Source organism: Pelmatolapia mariae, linkage group LG6, assembly GCF_036321145.2.
Source record: "Pelmatolapia mariae isolate MD_Pm_ZW linkage group LG6, Pm_UMD_F_2, whole genome shotgun sequence".
NCBI classification, from domain to species: domain Eukaryota; kingdom Metazoa; phylum Chordata; class Actinopteri; order Cichliformes; family Cichlidae; genus Pelmatolapia; species Pelmatolapia mariae.
This window is the reverse complement of record NC_086232.1, coordinates 4,638,877-4,662,616: the sequence shown is the minus strand read 5'-3', so window position 1 is coordinate 4,662,616 and position 23,740 is coordinate 4,638,877. Positions and strand designations below refer to the sequence as shown.

The 23,740-nt window shown below is 39.9% G+C and overlaps 1 protein-coding gene across 1 annotated transcript; it reads left to right on the top strand.

Moving 5' to 3' along the window:
• The first annotated feature begins 503 nt into the window (after positions 1–503).
• Positions 504–23,740, top strand: traf5 (Tnf receptor-associated factor 5). Its single transcript, XM_063475059.1, has 10 exons — positions 504–796; positions 1,114–1,177; positions 2,769–2,870; positions 3,990–4,154; positions 5,262–5,339; positions 7,619–7,693; positions 7,779–7,871; positions 8,328–8,468; positions 22,305–22,470; positions 23,154–23,740. The coding sequence occupies exons 1-10, from the start codon at positions 504–506 to the stop codon at positions 23,738–23,740; spliced, it is 1,764 nt and encodes a 587-aa protein (XP_063331129.1).

Below are 23,740 nucleotides of genomic sequence, written 5' to 3'. Positions count from 1 at the left end.
GGCAGGACAAAAAGAGGAAGACCACAGAGAAGATTCATGGATGGATATGCAGAGGGTTGATGTGACAGAGGAGGATGCTAAACATAGGGTGTGATGGAGTCAGATGATCCACTGTGGCAACCCCTTAAGGTAGGGAACAAAAGAATTTTAATTAGTTAATTCATTTTGATGGTGCAAATTAAACTAAGAACTAAAGTAAGTATCTCAGCTGTAGTTACACCTGCCTGCAGCCGCACCCATAGTAGATCACAGAATTACTTAGATGTAAATGATGAAAGAATGAAAAATTGTGGTACTATTTAGAAAGTCGTGTTACTTCATAAAAGACCCTTGGAAAGGTTTTCAGTTTTATGCCTAAGTGTGTCACTTAAATCTTACTATGCTGAGATTATTATGATTTCTTTTTGCGTAGTGATGCCATTTTGCACTGCACAGTTTTCTATATCATATTTCTATATTTCAATCACCTATACTAGCTCTTTATTCTGGCCTCCTGCAAGCTCATGGCAACAGCAAATACAAATCAGGGAGGATCCCCGGAGGAGTCAAGCGTTCCCTCTGAGAACTACTCGTTGAGGTCCGAAGACTCGAGGCTGGGGTCTGAGGAATCCAGAAGGAGGTTGTCGGGCCCCACGGTCTCCTGGGATTCAGAGCTGGCTTCCATCAGGCACAGGTTAAAGTTTGTGTTGAAGCTGAAGGAGGAATTTGTTTGTCCAATCTGCAGAGGGGTGGTGCTCAATCCCCAGCAAAACTCCTGTGGTCACATCTACTGCTTCCACTGTCTCCAAGGACTATTGTAAGAGCTGGTACACCTTAAGATGCACACACACTGGCACAGTTCACATAAAACCACATTTATACTGACACGAGCCTTGTAAAAAATTTGATATAGTCTCCCAAAAAACACACATGAAACTGAAAAGAACTAAAAGAAAAGCTGTTCAAGTTAAACATATTGGACTTACAGTCCATTTTTTAAAAAAGTTTAGTCAATTTAAGACATGAACTGGTTGACATAGCACCCTTACTGACACAGTCTACCTTAAAACACACTTATTTTAACACGTCCTCCTTAAAAAATGTATGGTTGGGTCATTGTGCTTGGTGTTGCAGGGAGAGTTCATCACCGTCCAACCCAGTTTGCCCAGTGGACAGAGCTGTGATCACACCAACTGAGGTGAGATGGAGGGCAGCTGTAATTTGTCAGGCAGACCTTTAGCTTCTGCAGAAGCTAGAGCTGTGTCATTTACGTTTTTCTTGGCAGGTCCAAGTATGACATGCCAATACCAATTTTTACTGATTCAGAATTTCTTCATAGGAACTATAATTGACAGCATATAAAACGAAAAACAAACTTTTTTTTAATAGAAACATTTATTTTCATAGTAAAATTAATTATTAAGATTTTTAATTTAATCAGGATTGCAATAATATATAGGATTGTCTCTCACTGAAACAACTGAAAATAAAGTGTCCTGCTACTGGAAAGAAGTAGGCCTCAAATAATGAACTAAAAATGAGTTGCTATACACCCACCTTTACCTGATATGTTTTACCTTTTTTTAAAAAAACAAACAAACAAAAAAAAACAAAAGCAAATTTAAAAGATTCATATAGCAAAATAAATGCCCTATAGGTCAACAAACATGATTGATACCCTGATGTCATCTCCCTGGTCAAGACTGGTTATGGTACAACAGTAATATTTACATTTCCACATAGAATAGAGGTGGGGTCAGACTGTCTCTTACAAATTGAAACAGATCATTGCAATAAATAAATTAAATCCATTTGTCTTTTTTTTAAATAAACACACAATATCTTCTGCATACACATAGACTAACATCACAAGAGCCTGTGTTTTTTAAGCGATAACATTGAGGTTTCAACAATATTTGCTATGTCTCTAATAGTTGTAGTGTACAGTAGAATGTTTCTCTTAAATTAGCCACCTGAGTGGCCAAAACCTATGTAATGAAAGTACAGAATCTAAACAGTAAAGCAGAGGACCAGCTGCAAACAATGACATATAAAAGTAAATGAGTTGCATAAAGTGATTTGAATACTCATGTAGAGTACAATAGCAAGATTTAAGAATCAGTCCATTTGCCATTATGTGAAACTAACTGTGAAGAAGTACATGTTTTACTTCATCATAGCATACATTCATCATTATTCAATATTATTTTTGAGCTAGTTGATAAAGAAGTGTTTGTGGCTGAATAATGAAAATTTCACTGACCTTTGCTTCAGCACCACAATCAGGTCAAGATTTCCGGTTAAATAATGTATAATTTGTGTGATTTCTCCTGTCTTCCTTCCCTCACCCCCAACTGGTTGCAGCAGATTGTTGTCCCTCTCTGAGCCTGGTTTTGCCAGAGGTTTCTTCCTGTTAAAAGGGAGTTTTTCCTTCCCGCTGTCGCCAAAGCATTTGCTCATAGGGGGTCATATTATTGCTGGGGTTTCCTCTGTTTTCTCCGTTTTATTGTAGGGTCTTTACCTTACAATGCAGCTTGAGGCAACTGTTTTTTTTTAATTTGGTGCTATATAAATAAAATTGAATTGAAGTGACTGTGTGTGTTCAAATCCATGCTCTCAAATGTAACAGTATGGTTCTATGTTTTTTTGGACATCAGTGGAGCTCTTGGACACAGAAGGAAAAGATAAACTGACAACACATGACAACACATGCAAACAGTGTTGTCAGTGTTAGTTTGAAAATGCACTTTTGATTTGTTGAAGTTATAAAAAATCTTTTTTCCATGCAGGTTTTCCTGGATAACTGCTGCAAACGTGAAATTTCCAGTTTAGAAGTGTACTGCACCAATGCCCCAGCATGCACGACTATTTTCACATTAAACAATCTGCAGGTAAACTCTATATATGCAAATTTTAGTCTAACAACTCGTGGTTAATAGATTAGGTGTTCATGCTAAATATGCATATTGACTCTCTGGCCCACAAGGACACACCACGTTTTGCATAGCAGAAATAAGGTGAGAATGGTGTTTTTAGCTAAAATTTGTGTGCTAGTGTTGATAACAAGACTATTGAAGTTTTGGACATTGCCACTGCAATCTCACTCTTTGGTTTTTGAAATAGCTGAAGTCATGTTTGGTGTTTAAGGTGATTCCACCTTGATTTCATTGGAAGCAAACAAACCATATTCATGGGATAATACAGTATACCTTCGCAAAAGATTTGACATCAAACAGTCAAGATGAAGCAGTCTTTCAGCTTTAATTCGAGGTGCAAAAATATTGGAATAACCAAAATTAAAGCCAATGTTATACACTATGTTCGTTAGTGGCTTAAATATAATTGGACAGATTAACCAAATCATAAATAAAATTTGTATTTTTAGTGCATTGTTAAGAATTGTATTACTGTAGGTTTTACAATATAAAGCCTTGAGGCAACTGTTGTTGTGACTTTCACTATATAAATAAAAGTGAATTGAATTAACTTTAAACCTTTCAGCAATGAGTATCTGAAGGCATTTTTATACAGGGTTTCCTTCTTTGTGCTCCTTTGCCAGGACTTTACTGTAGCTGTCTTGAGTAGATGTTTGATCATGGGTGTTTGTAATTATAGCGTTGTCTTCAGAAATAAATGAATGAAATTGCATACTTGATGTAGTTTAGGTGCAAGTCTTTGGCTTAGCCATTGCAAAATAATCTGATTCTTTAGCTTCTTTAGAGGGTTGCTTTTGCAGTATATTTTAGCTAACTGCCTATCTGTACTGTAAAGTTCCATCCAGTCAACATTTCTGTACCTGAGCAAGCATTTTACACACTTCAGAATACACATGACTGCTTCTGTTTCATCATTCATAACACATCATTCAATAAACACTAATGACCAGTGCTAGATGGTAGCATGTTAATGGAAAAAGAAATATACTGTAATCATGTTTTCTTTGAGCAAACTGATGAAAACACCTATGGCTCAGATCTATACAACTGAGGTAATCTGTTCACTCTCTGCAGGAGCACCTGAAGTCATGTCAGTATGAGCAGGTGCAATGCACCAATACAAGCTGCATTGCAGTGTTACAGAGGAGGCACTTGCAAGAACACCTGACCAACATCTGTCCATACCGCAGGGAACCCTGCCCACACTGCAGGCAGCTGTTCCAGCTCAGCCTCATTCAGGTAAAGTCCACTGAAACAGCACAGAAGAGGAACAACTGCACCTTTTCTTTTACCACTGAGAATGGTGATCCAAATCTTTCCAGCTGTTCTTGGTCCAGCTTTCTCAGGTCAGGATTGGTACTAATTACTAGGGCTGCACGATTAATCGTTAGAAAATCGCGATCTCGATTCATACTTATGTGCGATCTCATTTCCAAATGACAACGATTTAAAAAAAAAAAAAAAAAGACGACGACGATTGTACCGCATTTTTGATCCGGGACGTAATCTGCATGAAAACAAGCGCTCACTCTTCCTGCTCAACAAATGACAAGGGCGGAGCCTTATACCACGTGATACAGAAGCTGTGCTGTGATGCTCAAATTGGCAGGGAAAAAACAACGGAGAGCACATCAGGGATGACGAGAGAAAAAGTGACAGGAGAAAATTCATCCCGGTCAACCACCCAAACATCAATAACGGGAACCTTATACAGCGCTTCCCTATACACGTCGAACTCCCGCAGGCACAAAGAAATTACGGAGGCTATTACTTATCACCTGACCAAAGATATATCAACACTGTGCAAAACGAGGGATTTAGGAAAATGATCAACACCCTAGACAAACGCTACACAGTGCCGTCCCGCAACTATTTTTCTATTGTTGCACTACCTGCTCTATACACGCAGTGTCGAGCAACGGTGGAGACGGAATTTCAAGCAGTACAACATTTTGCGGCAACCACAAAATGTGAGGCATTTATTGTTTTTATGTTCAGTTTCAACTGTTACGAAGTTGATGTGCAGTTAATAAGTGCAATAAATATTTATATTGGAAAAGAAAATCGTGAGAGAATCGTGATCTCAATTCTAAGCAAAAAAATCGTGATTCTCATTTTATGCAAAATCGTGCAGCCCTACTAATTACTAAAGGATTTCATTTTCTACACTGTAATGTGTCACTTTAATTAAGGGGTGGACTTTATCTCACCAACGAGAATACACAGCAAAAATCTAATTGAATCTGCAATGATGCTTCTCTTCCTGAAGTGTAACTAATTTACTCTTAAAATACATTACAAGTATACATTTATGATGTGACTTTGTAGTGACTCTGTGCTCCATAGGATCATGTGCAGAGCTTGTGTCCAGATGTGAAGGTAGACTGTCCTGAAGGCTGTTCTCAAAAGGTCCCCAGACACAAGGTGAGCTCATCTTCTGAATCACATCATAGCTCTGCAGGAACAGTCATCATCTAACTGTTGCTGTTTCAAACAAACAACCAGCTGTAGTACACAAATATTCTACCAGAGCTGGTTGGTTGTTTCACTTTTTTCTCAGTTTTAGTACTAAATCAGACATCATAACAAAACCAGAAGGGTATCAATTCACGATGAGTCCTGTAACCACTATCCTGAAGTTAAATGGTTTTCAGACCATTGACAGTCTACCTGCTCACTGAAGGATGGGGGTGAAGAAAGAGATCAACTTTAACCAAGAAGATATATGTCCATATTATTCAAATAGCAACTCTTGTATGTCAGTGGCACAATCTGAAATAATTGGCAGTTATGTATATCCCATCCCCTGCATTCAGTATATACATCATTTAGTTGTGCCAAACAAAACAGTGGACAGCTTAGTAAAAAAAGCACTATAGTGCTACCAGAGTCTAAAATTGTGAAAATTATTAAAAGGACATTGTTGCTGTAGTTATACAGTAGCTTGCAAAAGTATTCGGCCCCCTTGAACTTTTCCACATTTTGTCACATTACAGCCACAAACATGAATCAATTTTATTGGAATTCCACGTGAAAGACCAATACAAAGTGGTGTACACGTGAGAAGTGGAACGAGAATCATACATGATTCCAAACATTTTTTACAAATAAATAACTGAAAAGTGGGGTGTGCGTAATTATTCAGCCCCCTGAGTCAATACTTTGTAGAACCACCTTTTGCTGCAATTACAGCTGCCAGTCTTTTAGGGTATGTCTCTACCAGCTTTGCACATCTACAGACTGAAATCCTTGCCCATTCTTCTTTGCAAAACAGCTCCAGCTCAGTCAGATTAGATGGACAGCGTTTGTGAACAGCAGTTTTCAGATCTTGCCACAGATTCTCGATTGGATTTAGATCTGGACTTTGACTGGGCCATTCTAACACATGGATATGTTTTGTGTTAAACCATTCCATTGTTGCCCTGGCTTTATGTTTAGGGTCGTTGTCCTGCTGGAAGGTGAACCTCCGCCCCAGTCTCAAGTCTTTTGCAGACTCCAAGAGGTTTTCTTCCAAGATTGCCCTGTATTTGGCTCCATCCATCTTCCCATCAACTCTGACCAGCTTCCCTGTGCCTGCTGAAGAGAAGCACCCCCAGAGCATGATGCTGCCACCACCATATTTGACAGTGGGGATGGTGTGTTCAGAGTGATGTGCAGTGTTAGTTTTCCGCCACACATAGCGTTTTGCATTTTGGCCAAAAAGTTCCATTTTGGTCTCATCTGACCAGAGCACCTTCTTCCACATGTTTGCTGTGTCCCCCACGTGGCTTGTGGCAAACTGCAAATGGGACTTCTTATGGTTTTCTGTTAACAATGGCTTTCTTCTTGCCACTCTTCCATAAAGGCCAACTTTGTGCAGTGCACGACTAATAGTTGTCCTATGGACAGATTCCCCCACCTGAGCTGTAGATCTCTGCAGCTCGTCCAGAGTCACGATGGGCCTCTTGGCTGCATTTCTGATCAGCGCTCTCCTTGTTCGGCGTGTGAGTTTAGGTGGATGGCCTTGTCTTGGTAGGTTTACAGTTGTGCCATACTCCTTCCATTTCTGAATGATCACTTGAACAGTGCTCCGTGGGATGTTCAAGGCTTGGGAAATCTTTTTGTAGCCTAAGCCTGCTTTAAATTTCTCAATAACTTTATCCCTGACCTGTCTGGTGTCTAAATCCAATCGAGAATCTGTGGCAAGATCTGAAAACTGCTGTTCACAAACGCTGTCCATCTAATCTGACTGAGCTGGAGCTGTTTTGCAAAGAAGAATGGGCAAAAATTTCAGTCGCTAGATGTGCAAAGCTAGTAGAGACATACCCTAAAAGACTGGCAGCTGGAATTGCAGCAAAAGGTGGTTCTACAAAGTATTGACTCAGGGGGCTGAATAATTACGCACACCCCACTTTTCAGTTATTTATTTGTAAAAAATGTTTGGAATCATGTATGATTTTCGTTCCACTTCTCACGTGTACACCACTTTGTATTGGTCTTTTACGTGGACTTCCAATAAAATTGATTCATGTTTGTGGCTGTAATGTGACAAAATGTGGAAAAGTTCAAGGGGGCCGAATACTTTTGCAAGCCACTGTATATAGTATAAGCTGATGTAACAGTTTCTGATTCACATATACAGACCCCAAGAATTGCTGACCAATCAGTTAAGTATTCCACAAAGTCATCTAGTAACCTGATTATGAGCTTTCTTTGCTTTCCAGCTGACCAGTCATAGACAGTTATGTCCTGAAGTTAACAATGACTGCTGTTTTAAGAAATTTGGCTGCTCTGTACAGGTTAGTTCAACTGATGAAATAATGAAATTGGTTGCTTGGACGTTTAAGATCAAGTGACTTTTTTCTGTTATGCTATGATTCACAGGGTAAAAGAAGGAATGCCAAGCTTCATGAAGACAAAGCTATCAATCACCACATGCTGCTGGTCCTGAGGAGCAATACCCACCTGGAGCAACAAGTATTTCCACTTTACATAATGATATTGATACTGTACAACAGTACACATATATAACAGCAGTCATTGGGTTAGAGGCATGATGGTGAGGTTCACATATAAGCTCATGTTGACAGTGGTCCAGGAGTTATTAAAGGAATTAAAATGTGTAGACTCCTGCAGAATAGCACGTGAAATATGAAAAAATCTGCTCCGTTTCAGAAAAACTCATAATTCACAATAATAATCAAGATTTCTCCAATAACATATTTTTCTTTTCTTGTGAGAGTTTAGGATATTCTGATTTTATAAGTAACTTAGTAAAAACTTGAAAAAGTTACATTAAATATTCAAAGGATTATATCCAAGATTTTCTCACCAGCATAGCTCATTTAGTATAAGATGACAAGATAAATGTCTAAGAGATAAATGTGACAATAAGCTGTGTGTTTACCTTTGACTGTTCTCTCCCTGTCTCAGATGGAAGTTTTCCAAGAGGATTCGCTGCTAATGCAGCAGGAGGTCCAGACAGACACTTTACTACTTACTGGTCTGCAGAAGCAATTCAGACCACTTTTGCAGCTGAGCAGCAATCATGAGCATGCGGTCTCCATGGCTCAGGTTAAAACACGGCTACAATCTGACTTGTCAACTCTCCTTATACTGTCTTTACTTTTATCATATTTGTAGTCAGGATGATGCTGATGAATTTTATTTCAGTTTTACTTTTATTTTTTCATAATGGCTATATTTAAACTTTGAGGAGCTTCTTTGAGTTTCGGTCTTACAGTGCATCTGGAAACTATGCACAGCAGTTCACCTGTTCCACATTTTGTCATATTACAGCTATATTCCAAATTGGATTAAATTGATATTTTACCTTAAAATTCTACACACAATACTGCCTAATGACAAAGTAAAAAAAGTTGCTTGAAATTATTGCAAATTTATTAAAAGGGAAAATAAGAAATATAACACCTACATGAGTATTCAAAACCATAACATTTAAAATTGAGTTCAGGTACATCCTATTTTCATTGATCATGTTTCTACCACTGGCTTGATCTGCGGTCAATTCAGCTGATTGGATATGATTTGGAAATACACTGTCTATATAACATCCCATAGAGTTTTTTGGCCTTTAATTGGCTTTTTTGATATGGAGAGTGAAAAATCAACAGGAAAGCAAAGGGTGAGAGAGAGGGGAAGACATGCAGCAAAGGGCTGTGACTCAGACTCAATGCCCAATGCCATTCCTACAGTGAAGCATGGTGTTGGCTGTATCATGCTATAGAGATTTTTTTCAACAGCAGGAATTGGGAAACTATTCATCATTTAGGGAAAGATGAATGCAGCAATGTACAGAGACGGTTCTGTAAATATCCTTGAGTGGTACAGCCAGAGACCAGACTTCGAACTTGATTGACAGATCAGGTTGAACCTGACTGCAGATCTCTAGAGAGATCTGTGCGCTGACACACCCCATCCCTCCTCCCCACACGATAGAGCTTGAGATTTTCTGCAAAGAAGAAACTGCAGAAAAAAAGGCTTGTTGCATCATACTCAAAAAGATTTGAGGCTGTAATTGCTTCAAAAAGTACTTCAACAAAGTATTGAGCAAATGTTGCATATACCTATGTACAATTGTTTTTTACTTTTACTAAATTTCAGAAATTTCAAGCAAACTTTTTTCACTTTGTCATTAAGGGTATTGTGTGTAGAATTTCAGGCTGAAAATGAATTTTATCCATTTTTAATAACGCTGTAACTAGGGATGGGTATCGTTTAGGTTTTATCCAGTACCGGTGCCAAACCGGTACTTTTGAAACGGTGCTGGTGCTTAAACGGTGCTCGAACCGGTGCTTAAAGAATGGAGAACACAAACTTTGTCCAAAAACCTCTCATGTTTAGCTGTTTTTTTTGTAAAAAGATAACAATGTTAGCCTTTTCTGCAGCTATAGGGCATATATGGTATCACTCTTGGCTGGAAGCAGTGCTTAAACAATGGAAAAAACACAAACTTTGTCCAAAAACTTCTCATGTTTAGCTGTTTTCCACTTTTTCTTTGGTCATTTTAGCCTTTTTGGCCAGGGTGAAGGGAGTATCTGCCATCAAACAAGAAGACAGCCGCATGTAACTACGACGGTGTTTGCTAGTTCACCTTACATGCATTAATTTAATAACGTGGTTAGCCTACTCAACGTGAATTACACACGAACAACATTAAGCTACTCACGCAGAGAAGAACGGCTGCTGCTGCCATCATCATCCATCATCATTTCTGCTACACTGGCAAGGCTAGGGGCCAGGACTCTCCTCTTCGGGTTCTTGGGGGATGTTGCTAACTCCGAGTCCGATAACGGGCACCACACTCGTAGTAGGTATGGTGCTTTTCTCGGCTTTTAAAAAAACGCTATGCGTCGCCAGGTGTTTCATCAGATTTGAGGTGTTACCTCCTTTGCACAGTATCACCTTAAAGCACTTGTTGCAGGCTGCTGAGTTTGCATCTTTTGCTGTGAAGTACAGCCAGACTTTGACCGCTTCGCCTTGGGCATTTTTAATCTGTAGCTCTGCTCTAAAAGAACGTATGTACCTGGGCCCGCCTACTATCCTTGGAAAGGTAAAATGATTGGCTAGAATCTGAAGTGTATGACATCTCAGGAAAAAAAAGCACCGAAATAAAGCACCGAAATGTGCGCTGCTTTTTGGTCTGGTTACTACCGTTTGTGTCAGAACCGGTACCCATCCCTAGCTGTAACATGACAATAAAGGGAAGTGAAGCGCTGTAAATACTTTCCAGATTCACTTTAAAACAGTGGACACTGGAAGTTAAACCCAAAGAGGTTAAACCCAAAACAGGCCCCTTAAAGTTCAACTATACTGTAAACCCCCAAAAGTTACCAGAACCTAAATTTTTTTTAAGTTGAAGCTTATCAGAACTTCAAGAGTTTGAATACATTTGACATGTACCTTTTGACTGCAATAAAATTAGCACATTTTTTAAAATATGTTTATTAAGATTTTTGATATAAAGAAAAAAAACAAAACAGACAACACAACAGCAAGGGCAAAAAAAAAAAAAAAACAAAAGGCAAAAAATTACACTGCATCAAACAAAGATACTACTTCAACACTGGCAAGATACAAAAATAAAACACTAGGGTGGTAGACTGAATTATCGATCAAAGAGGACTTTGTTTTAATACATGATCTAAAAATGGCTGCTGCACAATAAAAAACGTACTAAGTTTGTCCTCTAATGTATACCTAATCCTCTCCATATGCAGTAGAGCAATCAGTTCTGCCAGCCACATTTTGAATTGAGGTACAATGTCAGACTTCCAGAGAGCCAAGATAATTTTCTTAGCAATTACCATTCCAAACAGAATTGTAGTTTGTGCAGCAGAGCTGAGGTGTAAAAGGGAAGAGGAGGATCCAAACAATGCAGTTATTGGGTCTGGCTCTAATGTGCAGTTGTACATATCAGAAAAACATTTAACCAATAGTTATGCAATTTGGGACAAGTCCAGAATAAATGGGTAAGAGAGCCTTCTCCAAGTTTATAACGATCGCATATTGGACTAATGGAAGGAAAAATCCTATGCAATTTAGTTTTTGAATAATGAAGTCTGTGAAGCACTTTGAATTGAATTAACGGATGCCTTGCATTTATAGAACAAGAATGGATCCTACACAGACTCCTCTCCCAAACCTCATCTCCAAATAGCAAACCAAACTCTTCCTCCCATGCTGTCTTCAAAAAGTCAGATTTAAAAGTCAAATACTCTGAAAAAGCATTCACAAAACCAGAGACCAACTTTTTAGAAGCCGGGGAGCTCAGAAGGAGCTTAAAAATTGGCTCCTCCTCCGGAAGAAATGGAAAGTTGAGGATACTCTGACGAACATAGTTTCTTATCTGTAAATAATGGAAAAAATGTGATGTAGGGCGAGAGAACTTATTCTTCAACTGGGTAAATGATGCAAATTGCCTATCAATATATAAATCTTTAAGAGTAAATATACATTTCTGTGTCCAGACCTCAAAAGAGGCATCTAAACATGAGGGTGGAAATGCATGATTACGATATATTGGAGTATGGATCGAAGTGTCTGGTAGTGCACAACCTTTTTTGATCTGACTAAAGATTTTAACGCAGTTTAAAACTATAAAATTATTGACCTTGGTTCGCGGATTAGAAGACGAAAGAAGAAGAGCAGGGAGGGAACTATTCTCAACCCCACCACTCTCTACAACCACCCGGGGGCGGGGTATTAGCAGACGCGGCCTTTTTGTACTCTTCCTGCCAGTAAGCAAGAGTTCTAGCATTCACAGCCCAATAATAAGACTGAAAACGTGGCAGACCAAACCCCCCTTAAGTTTGGATTTACATAGATGAACTTTTGATATCCTGTGAGTTTTAAAGCCCCAAACAAATGGTAATACTACTGAGTCGGCAAATTTAAAAATAGATATAAGAATTTAGGGAGAGAAACCATTTTGATTACGTTAATGCAACCTACCATGGAAATAGGGAGAGCCCTCCATTTCCTTTTTCAGTTTTTCAACTTGTGCAGAATAATTCAGCTTAAAGATCAATTTATGATCCTTAGGCAAAGTAACACCCAAGTATTTCAATCTATCTGTAATTTTAGAAGGCAAAGTTTTCAAAAACTCAACTTCTAGGTTTGCAGTCAAAGCCACAAACTCACTCTTCTGCCAGTTAATTGTATAACCCGAGATTTCCCCAAATGACCTCACCAGATCCAATAGTACAGGAACAGATCACTCAGGATTTGACAAGAACAAAAAAACATCATCCGCATATAAAGAAATGTAGGGCTTGATATTCCCCAATCGGACAGGGTCAATGGAGGGCTCATTCCTAATGTCTACTGCAAGAGGTTCAATAGCAACTGAGAAGAGCAAAGGCCTCAAAGGGCAGCCTTGTCGTGTCCTAGAAAAAGGCGCTGATCTATCTTGGTTAGTGAGAATGGAAGAAGTGGGTTGTCTATATATCATATCAACCCATGATATAAACTGTTCGCCTAAACCGAACTTCTCCAGTATCCCAAGCATATAGGCCAACTCGACCTGGTCAAATGGCTTTTCAGCATCTAAGCTCAGTACTGTGATCTTGCAAGTCCCCCAATGCCTATGATACATAATGTTCATCAATCTCCGAACGTTAAAAAAGGAAAACCTCTGGGGCACAACCCCAGTTTGATCCGGATGTAAATTAGCACATTTAATATATAAATTAAAAAATATTCAGCTCCTGCTACTTAAAGTTATAACTTAAAAGGAATAGCACAATAGAGTCACTTTTTCAATTTAGAAAAACTCAGTTTTCAAGCAGTCTTTTGAATTAAATAAAAGTCAAATATCTGGACATTTTCTTGGTCTCCGGCAATAACACAATGTGATGTTATTATTCAAGAAATTATTTAAGAAAATAAAATCATTTCCTCAGGGATTAAAAATGTATTCTGGAACACAAAGCAAAACAGAGCTGATAACAGAGAAAAACACAGTTCTGGGGGTCATGTGGGAAGCAGCAGCGGTGGCAAAACAAGTTCGGAGGCCGACTGCGTGGGAAACAGCGGTGGTACAGGCAAAACAAAGGCCGCCATGATGGCGAAGAAAGTGCTGGTGTGGAAAGTGGCTGGTGTCGGTGCAACTTGGCGGCCATTGGGCTGGTTGCGGCCTGGCAGACGGCTGGTGTGCAGGGCCAGACGAGGCAGGACCACATCAGGCAGGACCAGATGGCGCACTGACCTCTGGTGGAGATGGAGATGGAGGAGGCTGTGGCGTAGAAGCCGCAGGTGCTTGAGCTGATGATTCAGTAGTCAGCAGCATGGAAGCTATGGGTGATGGAGCTGCAGGCGGTGGTGTGGCACTGCAGATGGTTGTGCTGGTGGTTGCGCGGGAGGTGACATGGCAGCCACTGGCAGTTGAGCAGGTGACGGCTGGGCGGACTCTCCTAAGGCCCCGGCGGAGACGGATGGTGGCTTGGAAGCCGCAATCAGCTGGAGCGGCTCTCCTGAGCCTCCAGTGGAAACAGACATCAAACCAGCAGGTGTGGAAACCTCTGGCTGAGGCGAAGCTAGCTGGAGCTGCGTAGGGCACAAAGCCAGCTCAGGATGCTTCTCAGCCTGCAGAAATGTTAAGTCTTTTGCAGGCTGGATGAGCTCGCTTGAGCCCTCAGCTGACAGAGGAGGAGGCTGGGGCAGTTTGCATAAGCTCTTAGCCGATGATGAAGGTGTCTGGGTTGGCTCACCCTAGCTCTCATCTGAGAAGGCTGGCAGAGCTCCCAGGTGGAAACAGCTGCAGGAGGTTGAGATGGCTCTGCTGAGCTCTCTGCTGATGGTGGATGTGGCTGAATAGACTGCATAGTCTGAAAGGGTCCAGAGTCTGCTGAGGTGAGAAGCTCAGCCTCTGGAGAAGCCCTGGGGAGAGTTTCAATCTCTGAAACAGCCACACACAGTTTGAGGATACATAAATGATTGTTAATGATGGAACAATGGACAGAGGAAAATACAGGGCTTAAATACACAAGGGAGTGTATTTAGTAATGAGGGACTCAGATACAGGAGGAGAGCAGGGAATAATCAAACATAATGAGACAAAGGGGAAGCTAAACTCAACATACTGAACACAGGACAAGGACTATCAAAATAAAATAGAAAGTATGAAACGGACACAGACTGACACTGAGACTCGGGAACAAAGGAAACATGAAACACAGAGACAAAAGTAACTAGATGTGGAACACAGGGAAGACATAGTGACAGAGTGCTAAGACTCAGAACTAAGCATACAACACACGCAGACAAAATAAAGAGAACAAGAATACAGAACTAAACCTTCAATAGATACATGACACCAAGAACACAGCACAGAAACAGAACACAAACTAGGAACTATAAATATAATACAAGCAGAAAACAATAATTCAAATAATATAACTTAAAAAAATTTCACAGACCCAGTACTATGACAACCAGCTTCCAGACCCCTGTACTCGGAATGATTACAGCGGTGTTCAGTCCTTGGGATAACTATAGTAGTGTAGGTGTAATGCATAGATCACTCCAAATATTATCAAGAAGCATTTTTTGGAGGCCTCCAGTCTCTTTGATGGCAGACTTTCACAGTTTGGACATGTGCAGAGTTGGGCTGGTAGATATATTTGACAAAGAATGTTAGATATTAATGAAAAATGAAAACAAAGTGGACCATTGCTAGAATTCAAAATCTCACTTTTGGTTTGAGGTTCATGCTAAATAATCTCTTTCCATTGTGAATTTTTTAAAATTCAGCCATAACTTTTGCTGACTTGCTGACCTGTTTTGGAAGCCCACTATTTGAGTAGTCATTGGTTTAATAAGACAACTGTTAAGTTTGGTGTAGATGTAGGCTTTCCCAACAGTCACCTCAAGGTGCTTAAAATTGTAAGGTAAAGCTTACAACATTAAGCACCTTGAGGTGACTGTTGTGATTTAGCACTATATAACTAAAATTAAATTGAGTAGAACAATTCAAATTAGTAGAACATGTTAAGCATACTCTGTTTTAACTCTCAGTTCACCTACATTGGAAAAATAATAATAATAATAATAATAATAATTAGTCTTTCAGAAGAAAGAGAAGTAGAATTTTGGATGGCTACTATCTTTTTTTTTTAATTCATGTTTTGGATGGACAGAAACATATACACATATACAACAGGAGTAATAATATTGTCAGTTCTCTGTCCGTTTCTTAACAGCAACAAACAAATAAGAGCTAACAATAGCTAAAGAAAACCAAAAGAAAAAAGAGAAAAAAAAAGAAAAAAAAACCCAGGAGAAACAAAATAAGAAACCGCCTACTGGGAAACACCAGCAAAAACAAGAACAAAAGGGGCAGAACACCCAAGTGCCTAGAAACTAAACTCGACCTTGACCACTGGTTATATTAAACAATTTCTTTCCTCTACTGGCTGTCAAAGAAAAAGAACAACAACAACAATGACAACAACATAAGAAAAACAAAATAAGAAAAAAAACAACTTATCACATTATCTAAGAGACATTGTCGATGTACAACAAAAAGGGACCCCAGACCTGATCAAAAATATCTTCTCTCCCCTTAACTCTGTACGTAACCTGTTCGTATAATGCCATCTTGGACATTTGTTCAGACCATTCCTTGAAACAACCGGGGCTAGATGACTTCCAGTGCCTCAGTATTATCCTGCAGCCTGTTATGAAAGCCAAACGCACCCATAGTCTCTGTCTTCTAGTGAGAATACTGCTGTCAGGTAACAGACCCAGGACTAGGGATGGGTATCGAAAACCGGTTCTTGTTGAGAACCGGTTCCCACTGTTTCAATTCCTTGGAATTGTTTGCCATTTTTGCAAACGATTCCCTTATCGATTCCAGTCGCCCCGAATGACGTCACCACGTTGCGGAGCGTCATTTACCTGGCAGGAAACACGGCGCCTAAGCGGCTCAAACGCTCAAAAGTTTGGTTATACTTTACGAGAACGGATGACAACAGGGCAACTTGCAATACTTGCAAAGTAGATATTTCATTTAAGGGAGGAAACACTACGAATATGCAAAAGCATTTGCTCACAGAACACGCGATAACCTTAAATGAATGTCGTGTTTTTAATTCTGCTCCGGACTCGTGAATCTCAACCCAGCAGCAGCGGTAACGTTTGCACGTCCTCTCCCATTAATGCGGCAGGTAAATAATCAACTAACAGTGCATATTATGTTAGCGCGATCTGCCTTATTACAAAACCTGCCATTACTGTGCGCTGCATTTAGGTGACCATGATGAGAGAGACAGACAGAGTCTGGCTGGCTCGGATGCTGGCAGTTCTCGCTGCAGTCTACTGGTAGCGTCTCCTTTCAGGCCAGGATAGACGAATGTCACCGAACAGTGACTAAGTTTGTGGTAAAAGGCTTGCACCCATTTGCCACAGCAGATGCCCCCGATTTTCGGTAAGTGAATGTGTTTAATTGTAGGCAGGGACATTACTGGATATTCTTGTGTAATTGCTACAGAATAATTTATGGTATACTTTGTTATTGCTACAGAAGAATATTTATTTTATTATTTTACATTTACAATTTTTTTCCCCGGGATCCCTGTGACACCCCATTGAAGAGCCGTAGGCTGTGGATCTCTTAAGATCTCACTGTTGGGTTTGTAAGGCCATGTTACTCCTAAATTTCTATCTTGTTCAAAGAGAAGATATAAAACAAAGTTCTAAGCTAATCGAGCTTAGTGTTCTCCTTTTTTAAAAAGAATCGATAAAGAATCGAATCGTTAAACAGAATCGAAAATGGAATCGGAATCGTGAAAATCTTATCAATACCCATCCCTAATGTCGACCCAGACTGGAGGTGTTGTTGGGCAAAAATAATGGGTGGCTGATGTTAGTTTGGCAGCCATATAATACCGTCTGAGGCGGGGGACTTGGAGACTTCTTTCATAGGGCAGGTAAAGTAGCTTTAGGTGGAGCCTTGCCTTCCTATTACTCAAAATAAATTGGTTAAATAGTTTTTTTAAACTGTCAAAAAATGATTTGGAAGTGTTTGGAAATAATATAAATATTTTGGTTAGATTTAACCATCAGTTTAGCGTTTCTGTGACTTCTTCTACAAGGGGGTCATAATTAATTGAGGTTATGTCCTTGAGGTTTGGGCCATAGGCTGTGGATCTCTTAAGATCTCACTGTTGGGTTTGTAAGGCCATGTTACTCCTAAATTTCTATCTTGTTCAAAGAGAAGATATAAAACAACGTTCTAAGCTAATCGACCTTAGTGTTCTCTTTTTTTAAAAAGAATCGATAAGAGAATCGATAAAGAATCGAATCGTTAAACAGAATCGAAAATGGAATCGGAATCGTGAAAATCGTATCAATACCCATCCCTACCCAGGACACACAAAGCTGGAGACTTAGAAAGGTGAAGATTAAAAAGATCATTCACAAGGTTAATGATCCCATCCCACAAATAATCATTTTTCCGGCATGCATACAACATGTGAACTAGGGTCCCAGCTTCCTCCTGACATTTCCACCAGGTGTCATTGTCAGCAAGCTTCAACCTGACTAGCTTACTGGGAGTCCAGTAATTTCTGTGAAGCAACTTGTATTGGATAAGCTGAGATTGTGCTTCACGTGAGCAAACATACCATGATGAAGCCAGCTTCTTCCAACTATCCCCTGAATCCCCATCCCCATTTTGACCCAATTCTGCAAAAGCGGGCGAATGTTTTGAATCACTGGGGAGATATTTACTTGCATTATGTTATCTAAACCAGGGGTCAATTTAATCCCTAAGTAGGTCAAACCCTCGGGCATCCACTTGAACTGCCATGAGCTCCTAATGGCTGGAGGACACAGTTTAGAAATGGGCATAGCTTCGGACTTAGACCAATTTATGGTGTAACCAGAAATTGCAGAGAAAGAATCAATAATTGAGGAGATTGCAGGAACCACCCATTCTAGGTTACTTGAAATCAATAAAATGTCATCCGCGTACAAAAAAGTTTTATGTTCTTCTTGACCCATATCCACCCCTCTGATCTGCTTACTTTCACGTAGTGCAATAGCCAGAGACTCCAAAAACAGGGCGAAAATGAGAGGTGATAAGGGTGAACCTTGTCTAGTACCCTGACTTAACGAAAAGGAGGGTGACATTATCCCATTGGTAGTGACTGTAGCCATTGGATCTGTGTACACCACCTGAATCCACTGCCTGAAAATGGGACCAAAACCAAATCTCTTCAACGTATAAAACAGAAAGGGATACTCAACTTTATCGAAGGACTTCTCTGCATCTAAGGAGAAGGCGACGGCAGGATCTAAATTATTCCTGCTCTTCCAGAATATATGCAATATCCTATGTAAGTTATCTGCAGAACATCTGTTTTTCACGAAACTGACCTGATCCCTATGCACCAAGCAAGGAAGTACCTTCTCAAGCCTCAAAGCTAGTGTCTTGGAGATAATTTTTTCGTCCACGTTGATTAATGAAATTAGGCGGTAATTCCCACAATACTATGGGTCTTTCCCTTTTTTGTGTAATAACGTGATTACTGCCGATCGCATACTAAGTGGTAATCTCCCCTTTTGAAGCGCATCGTGATACACCGACAGTAGTCTTGGAGCTAATTCGTCCACAAACACCTTATAAAAATCTGAAGGAAATCCGTCATTGCCTGGAGATTTGCCCAATCTAAGACTACCAATTGCCTGCTTAACTTCAGCTAGTGTGACCTTTCCTTCTAATACAGTTCTTTGGTCTTCTGACAGGCTGGGAATTTTAATAGAAGAAAAGAAATTTGACAACCTCTGTTCCTCCACCAATCCACTGGAGGTGTACAGCTCCTGATAGAATTTAGTAAAAGCATAATAAATTGATGCTCTAGCTAATATATATGTCTCTAGCTAATATATCAGGCCAAAGATGACTGTCATATAATTGAAATAAATAAGTGAAATTTAATGATATTTTTAAGTGGGATTTTATTTTTATTTTTTTAATAAGTTGAGCTAGCTCAAATGGAAGAAAATGTTAAATGAACCTAAGCTATTCCTGTTGGTAGGGCTGTTTAAAAAAAGATAGGTTTACATAATTTAATTTATTCAACTTTGAACACTTGGGTTTACTGTTTAGGATATATCACCTTGGTAACTGCAGGTACATTATAAACAGCATTCTATCAGGATCTGGACATGCATTCTCAATAACAAGACAAATGATAATGTTTAGCTTTCCCATGTGATGCATGATACATGTAGTGATGATAACAACTGCAATCATACAAATATTTGTTCATTTCCAACTGAATTTCTGATGGACCGTGGTTTTTCATTAATTTATCATCACTGTATAAACCCCCTGGTTCAGGCATTTACTGCTTTGGCACATAACCATTTATTCTTTGTCAGATAGTTCTGAGCATGTTGCACATTTCCCTCGGGAACTACTGGTACTACCACTTTGCCTCCTTCTCTTTTACCTTTTACATCCCTACACTTTCTTTTCATTCTCATCCATATCCTCGTCTTCCTTTTCTTCTTGTTTCTACTTCTCCTTCTTCTGATTCTTCACCTCCTTCATCTTCCAACATTCTTTCTTCTTTTTCTCTTACTCCTTCTATTTAATATTTTCTGTTTTTCCCCGCCTGCTTTTTTTTCTTTAGGGCTATTTCTTCCTTTTGTCCTCTTATCTGAGGGGCTGTAGCTCAGGAGGTACATCTACTATTTGGAAGGTTGGTGGTTCAATCCCTGGCTGCTCCTGTCTGCATGCCAAATATCCTTGAGCGAGGTACAAGATTTGGGGTTAACAAATTCCTTTCTGATGCATCGATCAGAGCATCATTCTTAAGCATAAGAAAAAAAAGTGCTTGGATGAATGAGGCATGTTGTATAAAGTGCTCAGGTAGAATAAGAGATGACTATATAAGAACCAGTCCATTTACCATTTTCCCTTCATTCGTTTCATCCATTCTATTCTTCTTATTTCTCCTTCAACTAGACATTATCAGTCTTGTCCTCCTTCCCCTTTTTTCTTCATCGGCTTTTTATTCTCCTATTCCTGCTTCTTTCTCTCTTTCAATGTATTTTTGATTTCTGTTATCTCACTTTTTTCTTCTTGCTCTTCTTTTTGTTGTTGTTGTTTTTGTTGACCGACTAGGCCACTTCATGACCAGAATGTGCTTCTTCTTTAACGACTTCTTTGTTTCCTTGCTGGTATGTTTTGGGCCATCCAAACCCATCTTCAGTGTTGTGGCTGAGGGAAAGAGTTTCTCATCCAAGATTTTACAGTACATCCCCCTGTCCATTTCAGCCTCACTCTCAATATAGTGAGGCCATTCTGTACCCTCAGTAGAAAACAGCCCCAAAGCATGTTTCCACCAGCATGCTTCCACCTTTCTCATGATCATCTTCATTCCATGCCCTTGGTCTGGGATGGAGCTCCAGATCAAGGGCAATTCAATTCAGTTTAACATGGAACAAATGAAAAGACTACATAACCTTCTGCACCAACTCCATTGTTCCAGCTCGGACTGCCCATTGTTGCCCAAATAACAAATCGTGGGTGACTAAGTAAATGTAAATGAACTGATTCTTATATGACGCTTTTCTACTGTCCTGGAGCACTCAAGGCGCTTTATACAACATGCCACATTCACCTAATGATGTTTCTTCTATGCTTTTCAGTGATTCCTACCTAACATTCACACACATTCATACTCCGATGGATGCATCAGAGAGCATCTTGGGGTTAGTATCTTGCCCAAGGATACCTGGCATGCAGACTGGGGGAGCTAGGGATTGAACCTCTTACCTCATTGCCCCCAGCTCATCTGCAGTTGGATGGGCGTCAAAGCACTCCTGAATGACAAGAAGAAGACCTTTAGTGTGGGTAGAGTGGGCAATAGAGAGGAGGTGATGATGGTTCAGGTGTTACAAAAGGTAAGATCAGAGAGGCTAAGGACAATTACAGGAGAAAGCTGGAGTAGAAACTCCAGCAGAACAGCATGAGAGAGGTGTGGAGTAGCAGGAAGACAATCACTGGACTGAGGCCATCCAACAGCAGAGGAGCTGGGGCGGTGAGGACAGAGCAAATGATTTGAATCTGTTTTTCAACAGACTCAACATTGCCATAAATGCTCACCCTCCTACTGACTTACTTGTAGTCAGTGTGCAATCCACAGCCACAGCACTCTCTCTCCCTCCCCCTCCACATGGCACCATAGCTTCGGGTAAAAGTCCTGACACCCCTCCCCCACCTATCATTTTCACTCATGACCAGGTTCAAAGACAAATGAGAAGATTCCACTCAGGCACGTTTGCTGGACACATAACTTATTTATTTGAAGAGTTTCAGTCAGGTTTCAGAGCTCATCACAGCACAGAAACAGCTTTAATGAACTTTACAAATGATCTTCTTATTTCCTCTGACAGTGGACTAATCTCTCTTCTTGTCCTGCTAGACTTCAGTGCAGCATTCGATACTGTTGACCATAATATTTCATTAGACCATGCTGTAGGTGTTAAAGGCACTGCACTACAGTGGTTTAAAACATATCTATGTACTAGACTCCAATTTGTTCATGTAAAAGAAGAGTCCTCTTCACACGTTTCCCAGGGTTCTGTGCTAGGACCAATTCTGTTTACGTTATGCATTCTTCCCTTTGGCAGTATCATTAAAAGGCATAGCATTCGTTTTTACTGCTATGCTGATAATACCCAATTTTATCTACCCATGATGCCAGATAACAATGTTTTTTTCTGGAAAAAAAAAAAGTTTTTCTTTTTTGTTGATTATATTCTGTCTTTCTTAATTTTAACTACCATAAAATTTAGAGAATGTTTTATTTACATTTGATGTAAATAAACACACAAATTACCCCACTGTACCCATGTCTGTCTGTGTATAATCAGAGAACTCTTAGAAGGCAAGAGGATACCCTATCTTCTGTCCAGCTGGACCTCCAGCAGGTGTCTCGGGGGCTTCATCCTCATCTGGAGGAGCTAGCACAGCTCAGGAAGTCTCTGGATGTTGCGATGCAGGAAGTGTCTGAAGTTGAGGCCCTTAGAGAGCATCTAGGTAACTGAACCTCAAACCTCTTTACCACAGTAAATGTAACAGCGTCTTCCCTGTATTAATAAATTGTTACTTGGTCAGATATGAAATATTTAACACTGCTGTCTTCATTTAGCAACAGAGACTGCAGCTAGACAATGTCAAGTAGTCTGGTGCGATCCTCCAATAATATCTTTCACCATCCACCACTTGTCTCAACAAGGTTAAAAGAAGATTCCAGTTCTCCACTTTCTTTACTTTCATGTTTTCAAGAACATGAAAAACGTTCTTAACCGTAAATTGAAACAATGAGTAATTTCTGCATTGATGCAATATAAAATGAAGAAAAATATCAGTTGTCCTCCTTCCAACATTCTGTGCCTCTGATTTTGAAATTTAAAACACCAGATTAGGACCCTTTATGGACTTTTATGGATGTAGTTTAGTCTGAGCTCATTTACTATAAACTTTCTGGATAAAGTCATTAACACATAAAAGAAATGAGGTAAGATCCTAAGGCTGCAACCAATAGTTATCTTCATAATCACAATCTGGAATCTGAAAAGGTTAATCCAGCCTTGGTGGTTATTGCTCTGTTTTTCTGAACTAAATGAACAGTAAAATAATTTAACAATGATTGGGCGTATCTAGACAGTAAAGAATAGTTCAGGATTTCGCTAAATGATCTTATTATGTTCTTCAACCAGGAACCTTGGAGGAGAACTTAAAGCGTCACTCAGGCCTCCTACATCTTCATGCTGCTCAACTTAATCTCAATAAAAAGCACCTGCAGGAGCTTGAAGCAACATCCTATGATGGGAAGTTGATCTGGAAAATTGAAGACTTTGGGAAGAGGAGTGGGGCAGAGGCCAATGGTCAGCTGTCATGCCTGACAAGTGTGCCATTCTACACTGGACGCTGTGGATACAAGATGGCCATTAAAGCCTATCTGAATGGGGATGGGGAGGGAAGAGGTACTCACCTGTCACTTTATGTAGTCCTCATGCCTGGAGACTTTGACACTCTTCTGCCATGGCCTTTCAGACAGACTGTGTCTCTCTCTGTTCTGGACCAAAGTGGTGCCTCTAATCATCGGAGTCTCAGCTTCAGACCTGACCCTACCACCAAAAGCTTCCAACAACCCACTCCTGAATCCCAGACCAATGTTGCTGTTGGATTTCCTTGCTTTATTTCCCACAATATGCTGCAAACTCCCCAAAATGCTCTGTATGTTAAAGACAACACGCTATTTGTGAAGGCTAAGGTGGATATGACAGGTTTTGAGCAGCTGTAA

Bases quoted from the DNA above. Each gene is read 5' to 3' on its own strand.
- traf5 (XM_063475059.1), top strand. From the start codon at position 504: ATGGCAACAGCAAATACAAATCAGGGAGGATCCCCGGAGGAGTCAAGC. The intron at 1,178-2,768 runs GTGAGATGGAGG...TTTTCCATGCAG, and splicing joins CTGTGATCACACCAACTGAG to GTTTTCCTGGATAACTGCTG. The intron at 7,872-8,327 runs GTATTTCCACTT...TCCCTGTCTCAG, and splicing joins ATACCCACCTGGAGCAACAA to ATGGAAGTTTTCCAAGAGGA.